General features: G+C 37.7%; 1 protein-coding gene across 2 annotated transcripts; it reads right to left on the bottom strand.

The window, feature by feature from the left end:
• Positions 1-336: 336 nt before the first annotated feature.
• LOC136209614 (uncharacterized) lies at positions 337-3,877 on the bottom strand. 2 transcript variants are annotated; one of them, XM_066001135.1, is made up of 8 exons: positions 3,719-3,877; positions 3,554-3,643; positions 2,728-2,760; positions 2,558-2,644; positions 1,903-1,983; positions 1,494-1,566; positions 1,185-1,416; positions 337-626 (listed from the first exon to the last, which is right to left on the bottom strand). In XM_066001135.1, exons 1-8 carry the CDS (start codon positions 3,757-3,759, stop codon positions 481-483), a joined length of 783 nt encoding a protein of 260 aa, XP_065857207.1. In that variant the 5' UTR covers positions 3,760-3,877; the 3' UTR covers positions 337-480. The 2 variants fall into 2 exon arrangements, with proteins under 2 accessions (XP_065857207.1, XP_065857208.1); XM_066001136.1 differs by lacking the exon at positions 2,728-2,760.
• Positions 3,878-24,029: the final 20,152 nt, after the last annotated feature.

Genomic DNA, 24,029 nt, shown 5'->3' with positions numbered 1-24,029 from the left:
GAAATTTTCTCCTATTTGCGTTTTTTAATTTCTTAAATCAGCTCTAAAACCTTGAATTTTTATGATTTTAATCTATAGATAAAAACCACTAATTTACTATCAAAAGGCATAACTACCATCCCTTACATCTCAAAACAAATATAATTATTTACAACACTTAATTTATTAATCCCACGTTAACCCTCAAACCATACAAAGTGTAAAGCGAAACAGAAATGACATCTCATATTATTTATTTAAAATATTTTTGTATCGAACCAAGGTTAAAATCTTCGATCTTATCATCCATTTGAAATTGGGACTCGAGAAAAATACCACCGTAATAAAAGACAAATCTTAAACTCTTAATAGACGGATTAAACATGGATATATAAGTTAAGTTTATCAATTGTCACATACAATCCACACATAATAAAAGACAACACGTCTTAAACTCTTAATAGCTCAATAACTTAAAACCAATAAATAGAGATACATAAGTTAAGTTTCCAAATGATTGGTATATGCCGGAGGAACAGGACCATATACCACTTTCGGTATATACCATGGTGGACGACCAACACAATACCCATTTGTAGGATGAAATTTCTGATGACGCCGGCAAAGTATACAACCGTGGTTGAATCCTGCGTAGACAACATTATAACTCTCGTTACTCAAAGTGAGAGTTCACATCAACAAGTAGGCAACTATAAACCATTAGTATACTTGATAGAAAAAAATACATTAATAAAAATTAATATGTAATACATCAATCTATCAAAAATAAAAATAAATAATAATTATATAAATAGAATAATAAACATCTAAGAATACATATGAACTACAAATTGTCCAATATAAAGAGTACGTTATTTACTAATTCATATATATTTTTAAAAATCCCCGTGGGGACATGATGAGGGTGGGAGAGAGTTTCCCATCCCCGCCTCCGGGGAATTTATTTCTCCACATTCCCACATAATGGGGAAAGTAAACGGGGATTCCTCATCCTCGTTGGGGCGAATCCCTCTAAAGGAATAGGGATTCCTTGCCCCAGTTGCAACCCTATATGTAACCAAGAGACTTAATTTGTAATATGCCAAAGGGGAAGCCTGCAGTGCAAATTTGAAATGGAAGGATATCCAGCAGAATACATAAATTAAACAAAAGAAATGCAACAAAGGATAATCCGCGCCCATTACCAGGGTCATCACTAGGCTCGAACGTAGAACAGTATGTGGCATGAACTTTCTCTGAACAATCATCTACAAACAATTCACCAAAGAAGTGTTTTGGAGAGACATCACTGCAGTCAACATTCTTAGGTTTAGCAATGAAGCTGATATGACACCAATATTGATCGCTCTCAGATTCAGGGTGTTGTAATCTCGAACCGCTTTTATACAGGACTTCTAAAACTTCAAACTCAGCATCCTAACCAACAAGTATAAAATTAGAAATGCTGCAGCACAAATGGTTAAAATAAATATAAAAGGGAGCAAATGGAAAACCTGGCTCTTTTCATAAAATTCCAAAGCTATCTTTGCATGTTCAAGATCTGTTTCCTTCAGGATTGCGACTAATCTGTTTTGCTCCAGAATCATGTTAAAAATTATTTATCATGTAAATTTTAAGTTTACTTAAGTAAAGATTGCAGCTTAGGAATTATTTGATGCTAAAAGTCATAATTTCTCCTTTTTTTACCACTTGGGAACGCAAAAATACATAGACAGTAAGTGTTTTGAAGGAACATTTCACATAGTTATATATCAACTACTCATAATTTGGTTCATTCTCGAACCATGCTATTTGACTCTCCAAATATGACTTCGTTCAATCACAAACGTTGAGAGAGACATAGACCAATATTTGAAATCCTAACAATTAATGAAGAAATTAATTGTACATCAGAAACTTCACCTAGCGTGAGTGTCTCTAATATGCTTGACTCGGCCACGGTTGGAGCCTCCATCGATCTGTCGTTGAGCCGCGTATGGCAACCTTTAATTACAAAACAAACGAAATGAAAAGCACAGCTAATGGTGAACACGTAATGTGAAAGCTTTTCAGAACACAGCAATAAGAAGAAATCATCAAACCCTACAACCAAGTCATGGTAAAGGTCACAACAACAAGGTCTAATTGACATGAATTCATGACACCTTGTGCAGTCATTTTTCACAATGTTATCAATCAATATTATTAACTAATCAGGAATTCATCTGTAATTAGGCCATGGTATTTGATTCGCCAAAACTCCAAACCCTAACAATTAGTGAAGCAAAATTAATTGTAAATTAGAAAACCTTTCACAGAAATCTCACATATTGATCAAAGAACACAGTATTATTTATCAACTAATCAGGATTTGGTTTGTTATCGGACCATGGTATAACAGATCAACATGTGCAGTAACTTTTCACAGTATTATCAATCAATATTATAAACTAATCGGGATTTCATCTGTGATCAGACAGAGGTATTTGATTTGCAAGAAATTGAAACGCTAACAAGGGTATTTGATTCAAAACCCTAAGCATCGGTGAAGAAATCAATTATAAATTAGAAACTTTACCTAGAGACACGCTTCTTCTTGACTCTCTTACGCTTGACTCGGTGACGTTCCGAGCTTCCTTGTGATGCATCAGCTTCTCTTTGCACCCTTGAATTGCAGAACAGACATATAAGATAATGAAAGCTTTTCAAAGCACTAAAAAACATTAAATTAAACCATACAGTCCATACAATTTCAGTTCTTCAGATACACTTCCTTCCATCCTGAGCATTTTGTATGATATATCAAAACACCAACAAAAAAAGTAATTACAAACATAAAAATTGGGTAGAATATTTTTCAAGTATTTATTATTAAAAATAAATCTGCCAATTAACCATTCATTATTGCTTTGTCCTTTCTTATCTTCTACTCTTACACAAAACAATCAACATAACCTTTTTCTCCCTCCCCTTCTATCTCTATTTCACATGTCTATTCTATCCTATCCTATCGTTACACAATAGACTTCTCACTTTCTGGGTTTTCAAATTCATGAAAGTTCAAATTTCTACCTATTTATCCTTTGCTTTGGAGAGAAAGGTGGTCCATATGAATGATGTAGTCAAAGAAATTAAAACTCAATTTAGGTTTTTTAGGGAAAATTATAAGGTTGGGAATTCTAATCAATGGTAATTTTGTGTTGTTTTTCATTTTTGGTTTGCTTCTATCTTCTTTTTGATGATTTTGTTATACATTACTAATGACTTTGACCAACGATTCAACTCTTCCTTTTGATTCTCCCAAAATCCAAACCCTAAAAATAAGGTGAAGCAGTTAGTTATAAATTAGAAACTTTAGACATCAAACCCTACAACCAAGTCACAACAACAAGGCGTATTACCTTCTGCAGTAATTTTTCACAACGTTATCAATCAATACTATAAACTAATCGGGATTTATTCTGTAATCAGACAGAGGTATTTGATTTGCAAAAAAATCGAAACCCTAAAAAGGGTATTTGATTAGAAACACTAAGAATCGGTGAAGAAATCAATTATGAATTAGAAACTTTACCTAGAGGCACGCTTCTTCTTATTGACTCTCTTACGCTTGACTAGGTGACCTTCGGAGCTTCCTTGTGATGCATCAACTTCTCTTTGCACCCTTGAATTGCAGAACAGACATATAAGATAATGAAAGCTTTTCAAAACACTATAAAAACATTAAATTAAACCATACCGTCCACACGATTTCATTTCTTCAGATACATTTGCTTCCATTGATCTCCAATTTCAACTTTTATTTGTTTGTTAGTTTGGAAATTAATGTATGCGAGAAGTAAAGCGAAGATAGAGAGTAGATGAGAGTTAAAAGTTTTAATTTTCTTTTGGGACTTTAAAGGAGTGAAAGGAAATTTAAAGTTATTCTGCACACAAAAATTAATACTCCCTCCATTCCATTATATAGGTCATCTAGCAAATTAGTTTTTTCCCTAAATATAAGTCATTCTAGGATTCCAATGCTTATTGACCAATAGTAACATGAGAGAGAATTATTTTTTGTATTGGTACATGTGTTTTTTAATATTTCAATGCTTATTACCCAATAGTGACATAAAAGAGAATTTTTTTCAGTTAATCAATATATTTCTTAATTTGCGTGAAATACCCTAGAATGACTTATATAATGAAATGAAGGGATTACAATTTATGTTACTTCAGTTAGCTTCTTTTTGGGAGTTTATGTTGGAGAGCACTAAATTAAATTAATGAATCTTTTAACCTCTAGGTTAATAAATTTTATTAAAAAATTTAGCTTTCCTCCCATTCATATATTTAATGAAGTAAAGGAAGTTAAATTTAACTATCATTTATATTTTATACTTAACTTTTATTTTCTCACTTCCGTTCTTTCTATTGCCTCTTGTTTGGCTCTTTTTTTTTTTATGAAATACGGGCGTGCCAGAGAATTATAGTATTCTCGAATTATGGAATACAATTGTGTCTATCTACTAACTTCTAAATATCTGTGAAAAATAAAGAAACCGTAAAATTCCAAAGCATTCCATTATCAAAATGATACTGACCTTATAGAAATGATTGAAAAACAAACAAATAAAATTATACTGAAAGCTTGAATAAACTTGAACTTTATAAATTAAAACTATGGAAATAACTGAAAATTTATAGAGAATTTGCTAGAATTTTGCTCGAGTATGAGTTGACTTGTCCTATTTTCATCATGATTTCTGCCTTTTATAGATGATGTGAGAAACTTCCTACTCATTCCATGAAGTCATGTTTTCTACCACTGCTCCACTTTGACTTTTACGGTGGATTGATTCTGACATTTTCTAACTTTTCTCATTTTTAATTGACTAAAAAAATACACGTTAAAATATTAAAAAGCTCATTGGTTTCCTAAATTTACCTCGAGTAGATCTCACGTTCACTCTAGACAAAACTACTTAGACTTAAATTGGCCTAATTAATATATTTAAAATATATAAAAGTAAAAAAAAAATTAATTATAATGTAAACACTTTTTTTAACTAATCGGTGTCTTCTATGCTTATTTTGTTTTTGACAAAGTAAGCTTTACTTTGTTTTTTCTACCATTGGATGAGCTTACTTTGTCAAAGTTCATCACCATCTAATGGTGGAAAAAACAAAGTAAGACTTACTTTATTGAAAACAAAGTAAGCATAGTCCAACCCTTAACTAATCTACCGTTACAAACTCGACATCTACCTCCACCCTTTTTTATCTATCGCCTACAATTTATAAATGCTCAAACATCCAAACAAAAAATTCCAAGCATGATACTAACTAAGCATTTTGTATGACATATCAAGACGACGACAAAAAAAAACCTATAAATACAAAAAAAAAAAACATGAGTAGAAAGTTTTTCAAGTATTTAACTAATCTACCATATTTATTTATTTATTTATGGGGTTCATCTTTTTATTTATTTATTGTTGATTTCTTCTTTTCTTTCTTTCAAGTAAAAGCCAAACTTTATTAAGGAGACGGGAACCATCCTTGTATAAGGATTAGGCTATGCTTACTTTGTTTTTAATAAAGTAAGTTTTACTTTGTTTTTTCCATCATTGGATGGTGATGAACTTTAACAAAGTAAGCTCATCCAATGGTAGAAAAAACAAAGTAAACCTCATAGAAGTTACCCTTGTATAAAGCTAGCTCAAGCCAACTAGGCACAATAAAAGCTATAAAACGATGCGCATTTAATAAGGAATGATGAGCTACAAAATGAACTGCCCCGTTAGCTAACTATGAAACAAATGGCATTCTGATGTCTAAATGATTAAGCAGCAAATTTCTACACTCATGAATAATAAGACCATACTCAGAGAGATTGGGGAGCAAAGAAGAAATGATATCCACCAAACATTTGCATCGGACTCGATCAACATATGATGATAATTAGAAGTTATGATCCATTGGAGACTAAAACGCAGTGTCATTGCTTCCACCACCTTCACACCATAGAGGCCTAAGAAACTAGCACTAGTTAAAGCTTGAAAACTGCCATCACTTCTCCTTAAAACAGCTCCAACCCCACACTTGCCTTCTTCTCTAAAAATCACAGTATCAATATTAAATTTAATAAAACTCACACTAGGCTTACTCTAGGACGTTCTTGCTATATCTCTGACAGTAGGCTGGTTGTGTTGTGCCTGTCGAGTAGAAGAGCTGGTCTAGATGTGTTTCCAATCGGTGAAGTGCATTGTGAAAAGAATGAGGTGAGAATATTTAATTACTTACTTTAATTTCTCATTGAAAACTAACATAATACCCATACCTAATTTATATCTATTACAGGCTTGATGATCAAGAAAAAAAAGGACTAGCACAAGAGACAAAATAATAAAAGGACTATGACCCATGGAGCAATATAACCGTTGATCATGACTGAAGATGATGAATGGTGATAATGCAAAGGAGCGAAACTAGGATGTGGTGAGGAGTATGGTGGTTCCTTGTGTTCTTTATTCTAAAAGCTTGTTCCTTGTGTTCTTTATTCTAGGCATTTGAAGCGTTGGCTACACAAGACTTAAAGTCTTTGTACTTATCTTTGAGAACACCCAAAGTATCATTACATCGAGAAAGACTCTTCCTCGTTCCCTTCTCTTATTTTTTCTTCTCTCTGCCTGTAACTCTTCTTCTTCCTTCGAACTCTTCTTCTTCCTTTGTTTGATTTCAAGATTGTAACTTGAACATGAAACTTGTATTTCTGTAACTTTATTCTTATTACCCTTCCTCAAACTAGGCTTGGTATATATTACGCAAGACAAGTTTGCTAACCAAAAAACAGAGTTGAGGGGAGTGTTGGGCCTTTGTGAAGAGGTCAACTAGCTGCATAGCAGAGGACATATGCATGAGACGAGCCAATCCAGATTGAACCCTCTCACGGATCATATGGCAGTCTATTTCTATGTGTTTCGTGCATTCGTGGAACATTGGGTACTGTGTGATGTGCATGGAGGAGATATTGTCGCAGAAGATGAGGGCTTAGTTTGTTTGGTTTGCAGTTAGATCTGTTGAAACACATTTCCACACTAATTTTGATTTTACAAAATTATTTAAATTAGAATTAAATCCCTAAGATAAAATTCCAACACACTAAATTTAATTGCTTTGATTTATGTGTTACTAATGTGTTTGTTCAAGTATTGCTTTGAGTATTTAAATGCACAAGTATGAAAGACATTAAGATAAAGCCCAAAGCTCAATAAGCAAGGTCAAGGCCCAAGCTAAGTCAAAACGGATCAAGGCTTGTGAATCAACTCAGCCCAGCAAGAAGAAGGATCCAGAAGACTGGCTATCTCCTTCACAATGAAGCTGCTGAGTTCAGCGGACAAAGCAGACAAAGCAAGAATTGACTCAATATACTTGGAGACAAAGTTAATCCAAATAAGGAAAGAATCAGACGCAACAGGGAAGCTTTCGATGAATCTTTGCCAAAAATTGAGAGACAACCTGACGCTTACTGACCAAAAGCAACTGAAGCACTGATCAAGACAAAAAAAAGACTACGTTCTCATTAGCCGCAACGCTGAGCACTAAAGAACGAAAGGGACAGCAGAGCCGTTTCCCTCTAACGGTTATTTCGAAATTTGAAATGACCGATGGCTCAAGTATCACTATAAATAGGCCTCTCATTTGCTTCAATCGATGCAGTTCTTCAACAAGTCGAAGCGCTGACCAAATTCTTCCTTGAAGTTCTGTGCAAAAGCAAAGAAAGCAATCTTACACCAATTCATATTTCTTATGTAAAAGATTAGTTTTTAGATCGTTCAAGTGTTCTTTGTTATTAGAAAAAAACCTTATCAATTCTAAAATTGTTAGGAGACCCTGAGTTACTCGGTATTTAGCACTCAGAGGCAGATAGTGTTGAGTATAGGATATAGAGAAAGGTACTCTGTATACTCATTGGCTATTGTAAGGGGTTTGTGCTCTACCCAAAAGAGCTCAGTAGTCGATTAAAGCTTGGAATGATTTCGGGGGCTGGATGTAGGCAGGAGACCGAACTAGGATAAAATTACTGAGTAACGTTTTTTAACCGTTAACTCCTTTATCTGCTTGCTTTTTATCTTGTCTAGTAAACGCTTAACTGAACTAATACTGAGTTGTGTGAATTGGTGCTGAGCTCGGGAATAGACTCCCAGTTCTATTCCCTGACTCAACGTTTAAAGTAGCCTTAGTCATTGATCAACTAAAGTTGTCTCTGACCTCACTCAATATCATTGTGCTAAGAATTGAGTAGAAATCTTAAGTGATAACAGAAACAAGTCAGTTTTAAGAAGAAAATTTTTAAAAGTTTCTTAACCACCCCCCCCCCCCCCCCCCCCGCCTGTAGGAACTAGTACTTAAATCACAAGGGACCAACAAGATCTACTAGTAGGAAGGTAAGCTGGTGAAGTTCGCAAGAGGTGGAGGCCATGACTCTGTATTCAGCTTCGGAAGAGGAACGAGAGACTGTATTTTGTTTCTCCGATCTCTAGAAGATGATGGCTGAGCCCAAAAAGACCACATGCCCAGTGATGGATTTCCTGGATTCGTTGTATGTCTCTTACATGCAAGCGTGGAGAGCGAGTAGTTATGCGCTTGAAGCTCAATGTGGTACTCTAGAAGAGTCGTACATGTTGTTACCAGACTATTGTGAGACATTAAAGAGTACTAATCCAGGAACGGTAACTTATATTGAAACCGATGAGAATGATCATTTTCAGTATTTCTTCATGGCTATGGGTCCATCTTTTAGAGCTTTTAAAGAACATATAAGACATGTTATATATTGGGGATATGTCTTATAGACAATTGTTTTCAGATATAAATATTAATGAATAAATTGTTTATTTAAATCGTGTTTTAATAATATATAGTATGATTAAAACTATATATGAAAGACATTAATCTTTTATAAGTAAAAGTAATCCAAAGTTTATTTAAGTAGTTATAAAGTGTTCATACAAGCATGAAGTGTGACTATACTTTATAATAGACCAATAAATTTAAAATCAACCCAAGTCAAGTAATATGTTAAAGGGGTTGGCATATTACTGTTGAGATTTGTATGTAACAGTGTTTTCTGTCATGACAGAGAGCTGATCTCACAAGCTTTAAATATGGAGATATCTAGATAGTTACATGGATCCGGTGAAGGAGTTCATTAGGATTTGGGACCCGACTTGAGATAACAGTATGGATAGATTTATCTAAATATCAAATGTTCATCTCATTGGTGTTAGTAGGTATAAGTAATCCACAGACTCAAATAGATTAATAAATATATTTCAATTGCGCGAAATCTGCACCATTTCTCCTCATCACCATGTATTCTCTTCTTCCTTTCTTCATTTCTTGATTCTTTCATCTTCCTAATCCTAGAAAACGAAGCTATGGTTTTTCATCTTCCTGTTCCTGCTCGTTCCTTGGTTTCTTTCTTCATGTTGGTTCTTAACTTTGACTTTATTTTCTTTATCACTTCTAACCTTCAGACGTTAGTATAAAACACATATATTTTATTCCTTATTATGCACCAATTGCATATCGGCTTGTTTAAAAAAATGATTTCATATTTTTGTGATTTAATAATAGAATTGGAAATTAATATTTATAAATTCGGTGAAATATTTTGATTTTTTTTGTCCAACTTGTACAAAAGACATTATATTTTTAATTTTTTTATAAAAAAATTCACGTCTAATCATATTGTAGATGACAAGATTCATGACCAAGAAACGGTTTGATGAATTATTTTTCAAATTAACAATGTTAGGAGTGAAATTGCTCTTGACTGTTAACGTTGGGGTAAAATTGCATCATTTTAAACGTTATAGGTAAAATTGCTCCTAGCTAGGGGTGCCCAAAATTGGTTGAGTTATTATAACCCACTAAATTTCAATCCATCCAACCCATGAAAGCTAGTGTTAAGTGGGTTACAATGGGTTAGATGAGTTGAATGGGTTATAAATCTTATATTTAATGGTTTACCATAACCCGTCTTAATAACCCGTCTAACTCATTCAACCTGTATAATTTTATATATTCTCACTTGTTTTTTTATTTATCTTATTTAAATTAAAAAAAATATGGTTATTCATAAGCCAAAAGCTAACGAGCGCCCCCGGGGCGCTAAATAAGAAAAATAATTATCATTAATTACTACATTGAAAGAATAAATAAAATGATGTCATTATTGATCATTAATCTTTTTTTTTACTGATTGATCATTAATCATTTTTTTGACTAATTAATAATTAATCATTTTTTTTACTAATTGATCATTAATTACTCCATTTTATTCCCACCATAACATCTCATTCCCTCTATTTTCTATTCCCACCATTTCATCTTCAGAAATTGAAAGAAAAAAATCTGCATAAATTGAAAAAAAAAAATCTATAGAAATTGAAAGAAAAAAATCTCAAAAAGAAGCTGAAATGGTGGGAAATATTATGGAGGGAATGAGATTTTTTTCTTGGCGGAAGATGGAATGGAATGATCAGAAACTCAAGTTTATTTATTCTTTTATAATTTATTATCTTTTTTCTAATGAATTAATAACCACTTTATTTATTCTTTGAATTAAAATTATAAAATTTCTAAGGGAATATGAAATGGTGGGAATAGAAAATAGAGGGAATGAGATGTTATGGTGGGAATAAAATGGAGCAATTAATGATCAATTAGTAAAAAAAATGATTAATGGTAAAAAAAAGATTAATGATCAATTATAAAAAAAAAAGATTAATGATCAATAATGACATCCTTTTATTTATTCTTTCATTGTAGCAATTAATAACAATTATTTTTTCTTATCTAGCGCACGGGGGGCCCCGTTAGCCGGCTCGTATGCATAATTTGATAATTTTTTAAACTGAAAAAATGAAAATTGTAAAACCGGAGAATTGAGAAAACAATAAACAAAAATCTAACAGAAAAAAAGCATATCTGAATCGGACATGACACCCGAATTGGTGGTGAAATGGGCGAGTCCACCGATTCTACCGATTTTTCCGATTCATGTACCCCATTAAAAAATGTGTTTAAAATTTTAAATGGATAAAAAAACAACATTGGCTTAATTAAAGAGAGTTTTGAAAATCAAAAACATTTCAATTTTCAAGTTTTTCTCTCTCTCTCTCTTTCTCTCTCTCTTCTGCTAGGGTTTTATGGTGAAGTGGGTTCGGGACAGATCTAGGGAGAGGGGGCGGCTGGTGGCGGTGAGGGTGTGGAGGTGGTTAGGGCTTGGGCGGATCTAGGTGGGGAGCAGGGCAGGGATGGGCGGGGCGGCCTGGTTGAGGGGAGCGGGATGGGCAAGGAAGGGATGGAGGGGGGAGGGCGCTCGAGGGATTTGGTGGTGGGGGGGTACGGAAGGCGCGGCTGGGGATTTGCGGGCCGAGGGAGAGGCGAGGGGGGCGGCAGGGGGCCAGGAGGTGGGCGGCTAGGGATTTACGGGCCGAGGGGAGGCGAGGGGGGCGGCTCCTGTGGGGGAGCTGCGGCAGGTGGATCTAAGGCAGGAGATCTGGGCAGGGGGCAAGGCGCCGTCGCTCGGGTGGAGTGCCGAGGGGGCTGGGCGGGTGGCGCCAGGCACCGGGTAGAGTAAGTTCGACGGGCATGGCGTAGGCAGCGCCGAGCAGGGGGCTGGGGGCGGCGCAGGCTGCACCGAGCAGGGGGATGGGGGCGCCGGGAGCTTTGCTGGGCTGGGGGCAGTGCCGGGCAAGCTAGGGCGACGGCAGGGGGCCAAGAGGTAGCGGGTCAGGGGAACGCGGTTTCTCCTAGATCTAGGGTTAATGTAAATGGGATTGGGAAAAATTCTTGGAAAGACACGGTTATGGGAGTAGTAGAGGAGGAGCCTTGTATGGAGGAGGTGTTGATGGTGGGGGAGTCTGAGGATCTGTACTCGGATTCTGATGATGAGGAGGGTATCCAAGACGATCCTCTTTGTCCTGTGATCAGACTCTCTTCAGCTGAGAAGAGGGAGCTTAGAGAGAAATGGAAGGTGTCTTTAATTGTTACTGTGCTTGGGAAGCGAATTAGCTTTAACTATTTTGCCCAAAGGATCCAAGCTCAGTGGGCAAGGAAAGGGAAAGTCAGTATTACTGACCTGGAAAATGACTACTATGTCATTAAATTTACCCGGGTTGAGGATTATAATGCTGTGATCAAGGGGGGCCCATATATTATTTCCAACCATGTTTTGGCCTTACGGCCTTGGGTTCCTAATTTTAATCCTCACGATTGTTCTGTTAACAGGATTTTGACTTGGGTTAGGTTCCCGGGCCTTCCCATTGAGTATTATAGCGAAAAGTTCCTCAGCAAGATTGGAGGTCTGGTTGGAAAGGTCCACCACGTGGACAAAACTACAGTTGGAGCTATTAGGGGCAAGTTTGCTAGGGTTTGTGTTGATGTTGATCTTGCTAAGCCTTTGTTGTCAAAATCATGTGTTCAAAACAATGTGTTCTTTATCGAGTATGAAGGGTTACATAACATTTGTTATGATTGTGGCATGTATGGTCATTCTCAGGAGGGATGCCTGAAAAGGGAGAAGGTTATAAAAGAGATTGTGGTGGATGGTGTGGATAGAACTGAAGTGAGCCAGGGGAATGGAGGGAATTTTGGGCCATGGATGGTGACAAAAAGGACTACTAGACGAAGAACACAACCTTCAGTTGGGCAGAATCGCCCTCCTGATATTAGCATTAACTTGAAGTCTTCCTCTGCTAAGCCTTTTGCTCTTCCCAGTATCAAGGAGAAGCCTATCCCTAAAGCTATGGAGGAGCCTGGAGCCGGTTCAGCTTTCACGTCAGGATCTAGATTTGGGGCCCTGATGATGGAGGAAGTTCATGATCCTGACCAGGGGGATGTTCAAAGCATGCCGGGTTTGGAGTCTGTCGAACCATCTGAGAGGGTGGTTGAATCTGTTAATCCCCTCTTTGTTTCTAAAGACGAAGCCCATGGGGGGACCCTGGCCCTGCCTGGCCCTAGTATGAAGAAGATAAATGAGGTTAGTATTCCTATTCTTTGTGGTGATCCTGGGAATAGGAAATCGATGGGAGTTAATAAAACTAGTCTGAAAAAGCAGCTTAAGGGTAAACAGAAAAGTATCCAGAATACTTTGGGCTTACCAGAGAAGAAGGGCCGGCAGGTACCTCGGCGAGGCTCTCAGGAGCCCCTAGTAAATACCTGGCTTAAGTGTATGGATGCGGTCAGTTTTCCTCCTTTCTATGGATTTGTTGTGTTGGAATGTTAGGGGTGCGGCTAGCAAGGCTACCCGTATCCATATTAATGATCTTATTAAACAGTTTAATCCTTCTTGTTTTGCTTTATTGGAAACTAAGATTAGTGGAGATAAAGCAGATGAGGTGGTTAAAAAGTTTAAGAACTGGAACTGTGTTAGATCGGAGGCAACTGGTCGGGTTGGTGGATTTGGCTTTTTTGGAAGCTAGATCAGGTTCATTTTGATATTATTAGCATGGATAAGCAGTTTATTCACTGTAAAGTGAGTGTCTCCGGTAATATTCCTTTTTTTATTACCCTAGTGTATGCTGACCCTATCTTAGCTAATCGAAAATGGCTTTGGGAGGTTCTCTACTCTATGAGTGTCAACATTTCTGAGCCCTGGTTTGTGGCAGGTGACTTCAATGATATTGCCTTTATGAGTGATCAGAGAGGGGGTTCCAATCATTATGTTAATCGCTGCCTTCACCACAAGAATAGTATGGATTTATGTGGGCTTTCCGATCTTGGGGCTTCTGGTCATAAATTCACTTGAAAACGTAACAGTACCTTTGTTCGTTTGGATAAGGTCTACGCTAATGTTTTAGCTCAGACTTCTTTCCCTGAGAGTTTTGTGTTAAATCTCTCGTTCCGTCATTCGGATCATTGTCCTGTTTTATTTAGGCTTTTGAGAGGTAACCGTCCTAAGGGAGAAAGACCGTTCCGGTATCAGTTGGCTTGGGAGTCCCATCCTAAGTTCAAGGATTTTGTTCAAGAGAATTGGAAACCTCATTCGAATGTCCTTCAAGCTGCTGAAGGGTTCAGGAATAATGTGCTGGGGTGGAATAGAAATGTCTTTGGGCATATTATTAGAAGGAAGAATAAGTTATTAAATAGGATGGAGGGCATTCAGCGTAGGTTGGAGGTGAGGTTTGATCACAGTTTGGATGGCCTCCTCAGAACCCTTCAGAAGGAGCTGGAAGCTGTGCTCAGGCAGGAGGAGCTTCTCTAGTTTCAGAAATCTAGGAAGTCCTGGATTAGAGATGGGGATCGTAATACCAGGTACTTCCATCTTTCTACCATGATCAGAAGGCAGAGGAATAGAATTGATGCCATTAAGGACTCTAATAGTGATTGGGTGTATGAAGATGAGGAGATTCGGAAATTGGCCCTGGAGTTCTATAAGGATCTGTTTAAAGAGGAACCTGTCCAGCTGGAGAGGGCTCACTCTGTCGCTACCTTTCCTCTGATCAGTGAGGAAAGCAGTCAGGATGCCTTTCACCATATATCCCTAAAAGAGATAGACCAAGCTATTTTCAGCATTGGGGCTTCTAAAGCTCATGGGATTGATGGTCTGCCTGCTGGCTTTTACCATAAGCATTGGGAAGTTGTGAAGGAAGGTATCTATAATTTTATCATAGGGGTGTTTAATGGTTCTCAGGATATAGAGCTAGTAAATAGAACCCTTCTGGTTCTAATTCCTAAAATTGATAAGCCTTCTTCCTTTTTGCATATAAGACCTATCAGTCTTTGTAATGTTCTTTATAAGACGGTTACAAAGATTGTGGCTAATAGAATCTGTGGCATTCTTCCTGCGATCATTTGTCAGAATCAGGGTAGTTTTGTGCCTGGTAGACAGATGATGGATAATGTGGTGATTGCCCAAGAGATGGTCCACACGATGAAGATCAGGAAGGGGAAGAAAGGCATTGTGGCTCTGAAGTTGGATTTGGAGAAGGCCTATGATCGTATCAACTGGAATTTCCTGATGGAGAGTCTGGAGAGAGCTAGGATCCTAGACAGCTGGAGAAGGTTAATTAAGGTATGTATCTCTTCTCTTGTGTTTCAAGTTTTGGTTAGTAGGGATATGTCGGAGGAGTTCTCCCCGGGCCGGGGAATCCGTCAGGGTGATCCTATGAGTCCCTTCCTTTTCGTTATTGCTATGGAGAGGTTATCTCACCTGATTCAAGATGCAATTGATAATGGGAGTTTCCACTCGGTGGCTATCAATAGCTTCTGTCCCCAAGTGACTCACTTATTCTTTGCAGATGATGTCCTTATCTTTCTGGAAGGTAATGAGGAGCAGTTGAGTATTATTATGGATATTCTTGACTGTTTTTGTTTGGCCTCTGGGCAGAAACTTAATATCCAGAAATCTAGAATGATGTGCTCTAAGAATATAAACCCGAGAGTCTGTAAAAGATTAAGTGATCTTTCAGGTATTCCTCTTACTGATTCTCTAGGAAAGTATCTGGGTATTCCCCTCCACAGTGAGAGAGTGTCTAAAGTGTCTTTTAAAGATACTTTGGATAAAGCTATTATGAAGTGTGCCACGTGGAAAGCCAAGACTCTTTCTCTCGCGGGCCGTCTCACATTAATTCAATCTGTTAATTGTGCAACTCCCAATCACATTATGCAGGCTTGTCAGCTTCCGGATCCTGTGCTTAATGATCTTGATAAGATTAACTGTAGGTTCCTGTGGGGGGAAGCTGAGGAGGGGAGAAAGATCCATCTGGTGCCTTGGAGTGAGGTTTGTCAGCCGAAAGATTCTGGAGGTCTGGACATTAGGAAAGCTAAGGATAATAATAAAGTTTTATTAATGAAACTCCTTTGGCGTATGTGGCAGCGTCCCTCTGCTCTGTGGGTCCAACTCTTATGTGGGAAGTACCGGAAGGATAAGGTGTTTGGGGGGCCGAAGGAGAGGGTGGTTAATTGTTCCTTTCTTTGGAAAGGCATCAGTGCTGTGTTTGCTGAGTTTTGTACTGGGATTGGGTGGAATGTGGGTAATGGCAAGTCCATCAGTTTCTGGAAGGATAGGTGGGTAGGTAATAAGCCTTTACTAGAAGTTTGTACTTCCTTGCCTCCGTTAGACGCTCAGGACTGGAGGATTGCTGATGTTGTGAACTCTGAGGGTGAGTGGATTTGGGATAAATTTGAATCTTACCTCAGTCTTGAATCGCTCCTTTCTATTAGAGGTGTCCACATAAGTAATCATGTGGAGGATAAGGATAGTTACTGATGGGCGCTAACAAACAATGGAGCCTATTCGTGTAAGTCTTCTTTTCAGGCGTTCCATCTGGATTTGGAGTCCTCTTCTCCAGGGGTTTGAAAGTGCCTTACCGTATTAGGAGCTTCTTGTGGCTTGGAGTCAAGAATAGGTTGCTTACTAATTCGGATCGGAAAAGGAGACACCTGGTGGTTTCTGGAGCCTGTGGCAGATGTAGAAGGTTTGAGGAGACGTTATGCCATGCCCTCAGGGACTGTGAGAAAAGTTTAGAGGTTTGGAGAAGAATCCTCCCTAGGGATGTGCTCTCTTCCTTTTTAGCCCACTATGAGGATGACTGGTTTGTGGATGGGATTAATGGGATTCTTTTGCATGGGAATCAAGGTGTTCTTCTTTTTGTGGTGGTGTGCCATCAGATTTGGAGGTGGCGGAATGAGGAGATCTCTGGAGGTGGAGTAGTTTTTATGCCAAATATCCTTGATTTCTTCTCTAAGAAGATCAGTACCTTGGTTGAAAGCTTTGGTGAAGACCCCTTAGCTAGGGTGGTGTAGAGGAAGGAGGTCAATCTTTTAGGCTGGTGTAGACCGAGCGAAGGTGTGATTAAGCTTAACACTGATGGCTCTTGTCTGAGGGACGGGAGAATCGCCGCAGGAGGGGTGCTTAGAGATGATGGAGGCAGATGGGTGTCTGGCTTCTCTCAGAATTTGGGGATTGGTACTTCCTTTTCTGCCGAGCTTTGGGGAATTCTTTCGGGCCTGAAGCTGGCGAAGGATCTTGGAGTGAAGAAGCTTCTGGTTGAGTCTGATAACCAAGGAGCAGTTAAGATGATTTCTGAGGGCAAGTCTGTCTGTCGGAATAGCTCGAATCTTATTAAAGGCATTATAAGGATTGGGTCCTCCTTCGAGTCTATTAAGTTTTCTCATATTTATAGAGAGCAGAACCGCGTCGCGGACCGTCTTGCGTTGGAAGGGCACTCTGGTTTGTTGGGCCTTCCTACCTTTTCTTCTCCTTCGGTCTTCATTTCATCCTTGATCTTTGAGGATGTGGTGGGGGTCAGTTTTCCTAGGCTGATCCCGGGTTGAGTTTGTTTCGTTGTTTTTTTTCCTTTCCTTTTCTACAAAAAAAAGAGAGTTTTGAAGAAAAAAAAACTAGGAGACTCTTTCTATTACGTTGCAACTAAAGACCATAAATTTGATTACTTCCAATTTCTAACTCTTTTTTTATGTGTTTCTTTCTCTACTTGATGCTTTTAACCACTCAAATTAACTTTAATGGCATATATGTAAAAATTTAGTTATTAAAATTTTAACAAGTTTTTTTTTTTTTAGTTATGTTTGTAACGCACTATATATATCATAGATATAATTAAAGTTTAGAAAGTTCAATGTAACATTTAAATAAGAGTCAAACCATGTTCAAATTTTTAGTAATGTAAGAGTAAAATTGATATCGTTTAGAATCGTTAGAGATAAATATGTATTATTTCGTGTATTATACTCAAATCTATACTTTTCTTTAAACGTTGGAGTTAAATTTTTATCCCCATATTTTATTATTTGTTTTTATTATTTGAAATTTGTGGTTCGATAAAAGTAAAATAAACAAAAATATATTTTAAACCACATAATGTCAATTTAATATTTAACCTACACAATTTGAGAAAAAAAAAATTGAAGAAAAATAGTAAAGAAAACAAATAAGTTCCAACCCATGAAATAATTTCCTTATATGGGGTAAAAATCCAATTATAACCCACCGCGAGTATTTTTTGCACCTTATCCCTAAAAAAATTATTCTAATAAAAAAATTTGGATTTAGAGAGGACAGGCTTAATAGGCCAAAAAAAATGGATTTAAGAAGGCCTAACATTCTAAAAAAAATTAAATTTGGATTTAAGGATGACCTAACAGGCCAAAAAAAATTAAAAATTTGGATTTAGAGGGGTTCTAATAGGAAGGGTCTAACTTTTGATCCTTCTTGGGTCAATTTTGGGGGTGCCAATTCAACACCCCATCAAATTCTTGGAAATAGGGGGCTAGAACCACCTCAGATTGTTTAATTAATATAAAATCCAATGAATTAATTTTGTATTAATCATGCAACAATCCCGAATTTATATCCCAAATTTATCAAATACTCAACCAAAGTTTTATGTCAAATCCTCAATTTATCAAATACTCAATCAAAGTTTAATCAAATCACCAATTTAGCATCCCACAACATCAAATTTTATGGAGACATGGGGATTGGAACTACCTTTGATCATGGTGGTTCTGGCGGTCAGAGGGGCCAGAGCCCCCTTGGGTCCCTCCTTGTATCCGCCCTGGGGCATTCAAGTTGTCACTGGTCCATGGAATGTGTTCTGATTTTCAAGTATTTTTTCTAAAATGAATTATGTTGTAAGTCATATTAATCATTTGAACAAAACTTGATTATGAGAGCTATTTATGTCTTTATGATTCATTATAATGCAACCTCTGAACAAACTTGTGTATTCAAGTTTTGAATATCTAGTTACTACATCCCCCAAAACCCTGCTAATATAGCATATCTGGAATTGTGTGATTCCTTCTCCTTGATCTGCACCATCCCTAAGTATTCATCAATCACACTAATATATATGTATAACGTTTCTCCAAGAATGTGTCTGCTCAAAAGAGGAGGTGAGGTAAGAAAAGTTTTTAACTACTCGAAGGATGTTTGGCATTCTACCATTCAGTTGGAGTCTTTTGCTCCTTTGAGACTTTTATAAAAGGCCATACATCTCTTTTCCGTACAAGAAATAAAACGACCTAGTGCATTGATTTTACCATTTAGGTACATCATTGAATTTCTTTGGACGTTCCATATTGATGATTGCCTAAATCTTATCCAGATTTTCTTTGATCCCTCGTTTAGAAATCATGAAGTCCAAGAACTTCCCCAACGAGACGCTAAATGTAGATTTTTAAGATCCAATTTAAGATTGTTTTCTTGTAAGGTAGTGAAGATCGCGGCAATGTTTGATGCATGATCTTCTATTGTTATACTTTTGACAATCATATCATCCACATTGATAATTGTAGAAATACCCTTGGTTGGAATATCATCCTTGTGAGGTATCATTAGGATCGACGGGGGACATTCTGATGTCAATTTTAGTATTGTATTCGTGAATGGTAAGAATAATAAAAAAAAAGTGTTTAGAATCTAGTTCGTGTACCTTAGGTTCCATAGTGTTTGAGTATTTATACAGGTTTTTATAACCTTTTGGCATTTAATGGACATATAGCTGAACAGTCATACATTCAATGCTTATTTAATGATTATTGATTATCATGTAACCATTCTCAACATCTAGAGCGTTTGCTCAGTTTAATCCTTTGGTGTTCTTATAACAGTCCAGGGATACGATGGTGGATCCTAACTCATATGAGATGGCAGATCCTTGGATGTATCTCCCTTTATGGATCTTAGCGTATCTCCTTCTATGGCGTGTCCTTGCTTCACTACATGTGGCCAGTTATGATGTCGGCGGCTTCTTAGTTCCTTGTCCTTTTACACTTCTGCCTCATGGTTATATTCGGATGTTATAAGAAGCCCCCCTTAAAAGGTCGGAAAAACCCTTTAAGGTTGTTCATCTACTTGGCTTGCTGAAGGCATATATTAGCCTATCAGTCGCAACTTTCCACACTAATCAGGTGTAGCCATATCATCAATGGTTCTCGAGTCTCGATTTTTGGCGCCTCTTCCTTATAAAAGGTGGTCATTTCATTTCTGCTAACTTCTTCTTGCTATTCTCTCTCTCTTTCAACCCCTTATTTGTTTTTTTGTGCTTTTATTTTCTTCTTGCATGTTTGGTTTATTCTTTCTAGGTTTATTGTTTATGGGTTTTTAGTATGAGTAACGAAGTCACCCATGAGTTATCGGGGATGGATTCTGAGGGCACTCAATCTGAACCTTAAATTCTTACTATCTGATGAAAATTGATTATTATCCGTTACGTTAAAATATTAATTTAGTAAAAAAAAAGAAATTTCATGAAAAACGAAAACATACAAAATAACAAAGTCAGAACATTTATTGTGATCATACATGCAATTATTGTAATGCAATAATTCAACTTACATCACATACATAATGTGTATGTATGTAAGATGAAAGTATTATATTCATATTTGTGTTCATATTAATAGGTTGCAGGGAGAGTCAATTCCGGCCAAAAATTCAATAGTTAAACACTATGTTTACACGTATTTAGCACCTATATAAATTGTAATAGGTTGAGTTTGATGCATATGTTCTTCAATTCAAGTTTAATGAAACTACATTAAGTTATATTCCTGCTTTCAATGTCCGAATAATTCTATAGCTATATTATTATTTTTTCTTTGCACTTCGATAAATTAATTGATTCCGCTAAGTTCGTCGCAATACCTCCAACAATATCCCTACTTTAAATCCTACTTTTGGTGAAGGCGGAGAGACTAGCTCATCTACGTTTAAGAAGAAAGGGGCAAAAGCCCCGAAAATGGAGTTTACTGCCTCTTCCGTTACCTAGGAAACCATAAGGATTTTGAAGAATTTATACCCTTGGTTGCGAGATCTGGAATGTCTAGTTCCTGAGCATGAACACCGTCTAGCACGACCGCCGCGAGGCTGTTTCACCATCTATGTCAATTATATTGACATGGGTTTTGAATACCCTATCATAGAGGTAATAGGGGATATTTTGCAATTGTTCAACATCCCTATTAGCCAGGTTCATCCTAACGGATGGATGGATGTCCTCTGAGATTCTTATTTAGAGAATTGCTTGGGTGTACCTTTCAGTCCTCGTATCTTTCGAGCCTTATATTCGCTGACCCAACCGCAGTCGGAGGATCATGTAACTTTTTTTAAAGAAGTATAGATACAACCCCTTTCATTCAAAGGTGTCCAATATCCATGGTTTGGAAAATGCCTTCTTTTTATCAGGTAAGTAGAAAGTGTACCTTTTCGATTCATAAATTCCTGAAATTACAATCCAAAACCAAAACGTAAGCTAAACTATCAGCCGAATCATGAGAAGACGAAGGTTGTGTGGTTGCTTAATTCTGTTGCTAAGGAATTTTGGTCCTATAGCAAAGCCCTCGAGTTCATTAGGGTGAATATCCCTTTAGCGGAGATGCATGATGAAGTCATAACTATAATGTTTGTGTTGAAGGTAATAACATTTTATTTAGCTCATCCACATTATCGTGGAAAGGTTGAATCAAGACTAAGCAATGACACAGAATTGTTTAATTCATTACAAAGTTGGACACTAAATCATTTGGAGTGCAAGGTAAATCTTGTGAATGAATTATTTGCGCACATGTCTGTGAAGGAACAAGTGTCAGCTATTCAAGAGCGTGACTTATTATTTAAGTGTCTGTTTATTCAAGACATCATTTAAAATGATTGATTTTGTAAGGATATTTAAGAGAAAAAGATAAACGTTATAGGTAAGTTGAAAATGCAGTGTTTTACCGCTGATAGAAAAAAAAAACTGTTGTCTATATTGAAATAACAATCAATTGATATATATATATATATATATATTTTTTTTTTTGTAGAAAAAGGAAAGGAAAAACAAACAGAAAACAACTACCCTGGGATCAGCCTATGGAAGCTAACCCCAATCCTATCCTCTAAAAGAAGAGGAGAAAGAAAGATAGGGGAAACAGTAAGGGTAGTAACACCTAACATCCCCTCATGGCCTGCCGCCGCCAAGCGATCCGCGACACGGTTCTGCTCTCTGAAAATATGACTGAACTCTAAGATCTCAAAGGAGGAGCAAAGCCTTTTAATCGCTTTGATAAGGTTGCGGCTATTAAGACCCATAGCATGATTTTCAGAAATCATTTTGATGGCCTCCATGTTATCAGACTCCACCGAAAGCCTCTTAACACCCAGCCTTTTAGCAAGTTTGATACCAGTGAGAATGCCCCAGAGCTCCGCTGAGAAGGAAGATCCCAACCCCAAATTCTGGGTGAACCCAGAAAGCCAGGCGCCCCCCGCATCTCTAAGAACACCTCCGGCAACAATCTTACCATTGCTGAGGCAGGAGCCATCAGTATTCAGCTTCACAACCCCCTCTCTCGGCCTGCTCCAACTCACGAGGTGGACATCACTAATCTGGGAAGATCTGGCCAGGGACTCTCCTTTGAAACTATCAATAATAGAGGAGAGTTTTTTCGAGAAGAACTCAGCTAAGTTTGGCATAAACACAGCTTTATTACCAAAAATCTCCTCGTTTCTCCACTTCCAAACTTGGTGACAGATAATGGCAAAGAAAATGTCACCATGCTCCATGTAAGACAGTAACTTTCCACTAATACCATCAGAGAACCAGTCATCCACAGAATGGGCCATGAAGGAAGAGAAAATATGGTGTGGGAGAATTTTCTTCCAAACCTCTTTACTTTTAGAGCAATCCCTAAGAGCATGGCACAAAGATTCAACATGGCCTCTGCATCTACTGCAAGCTCCAGAGTCCGCCAAATGCCTTTTGTGCCTATCCGAATTAGTAAGTAACCTGTCCTTAACGCCCAGCCACAGGAAACTCCTAATACGGTAAGGGACTTTGAGGGCCCAAATGGACTTCCAAACATCCAAGGGAGGATCGGACCTATTGAGGGTAAAAGCTTCAAAGACAGATTTGCAAGAATAAACTCCATTGTTAGTCAGCGCCCAGCAATGCCTATCCATGTCTTCCTCTTGATTACTCACCTTCACTCCCCGAATTCTAAGGAGAGTCTCAAGGCTAAAGAAAGTATCAAACTTTGACCAGATCCAGTCCCCTTCAGAGTCCACCACATCGGCAATCCTCCAGTTACGGATATCACTAGGCGGGGGGGAAGTACATACATCTACTAAAGGTTTATCCCCAATCCAGGTGTCAAACTAGAAACTAATGGACTTACCATTACCCACCTCCAGACCAACCCCCGAGCAGAACTCATCAAACACGGCGCTAAGCCCTTTCCAGAGGAAGGAACAATTGACAACTCTCTCCTTAGGGCCCCCAAAAATTTTGTCTTTCCGATACTTACCACAAAGAAGGCGAACCCAGAGAGCGGAGGGGCATTGCCACATACGCCAAAGGAGTTTCATTAATAAAACTTTATTATTGTCCTTAGCTTTCCTAATGCCCAAACCACCAGAATCTTTGGGCTGACAAACCTCACTCCAAGGCACTAGATGGATCTTTCTTCCCTCCGTAGCTTCCCCCCATAGGAACCTACGGTTAATCTTATCAAGATCATTAAGCACATGATCCGGAAGCTGACAAGCCTGCATGATGTGATTGGGAGCTGCATAATTAACTGATTGAATTAACGTCAGGCGGCCAGCGAGAGAAAGAGTCTTGGCTTTCCACGTGGCACACTTCGTATTGGCTTTATTCAAAGTATCTTTAAAGGAAACTTTAGACACTCTCTCACTGTGGAGGGGAATACCCAGATACTTCCCAATAGAATTAGTAAGAGTAATACCAGACAGATCACTTAATCTTTTACAAACTCTCGGATTCATATTCTTAGAGCACATCATCCTAGATTTCTGGATATTAAGTTTTTGACCAGAGGCCGAACAAAAACAATCAAGAATATCCATAATGACACTCAACTACTCCTCATTACCTTCCAGAAAGATAAGGACATCGTCTGCAAAGAATAAGTGAGTCACCTGGGGACAGAAGCTATTGATAGCCACCGGGTGGAAACTCCCAATATCAATAGCATCTTGAATCAGGTGAGATAACCTCTCCATAGCAATAACGAAAAGGAAGGGACTC

The sequence above is a fragment of the Euphorbia lathyris genome, chromosome 10, assembly GCF_963576675.1.
Source record: "Euphorbia lathyris chromosome 10, ddEupLath1.1, whole genome shotgun sequence".
Classification (NCBI taxonomy): Eukaryota; Viridiplantae; Streptophyta; class Magnoliopsida; order Malpighiales; family Euphorbiaceae; genus Euphorbia; species Euphorbia lathyris.
Note: the sequence above shows the minus strand (reverse complement) of the source record. Positions and strands in the feature narration are given on the sequence as shown.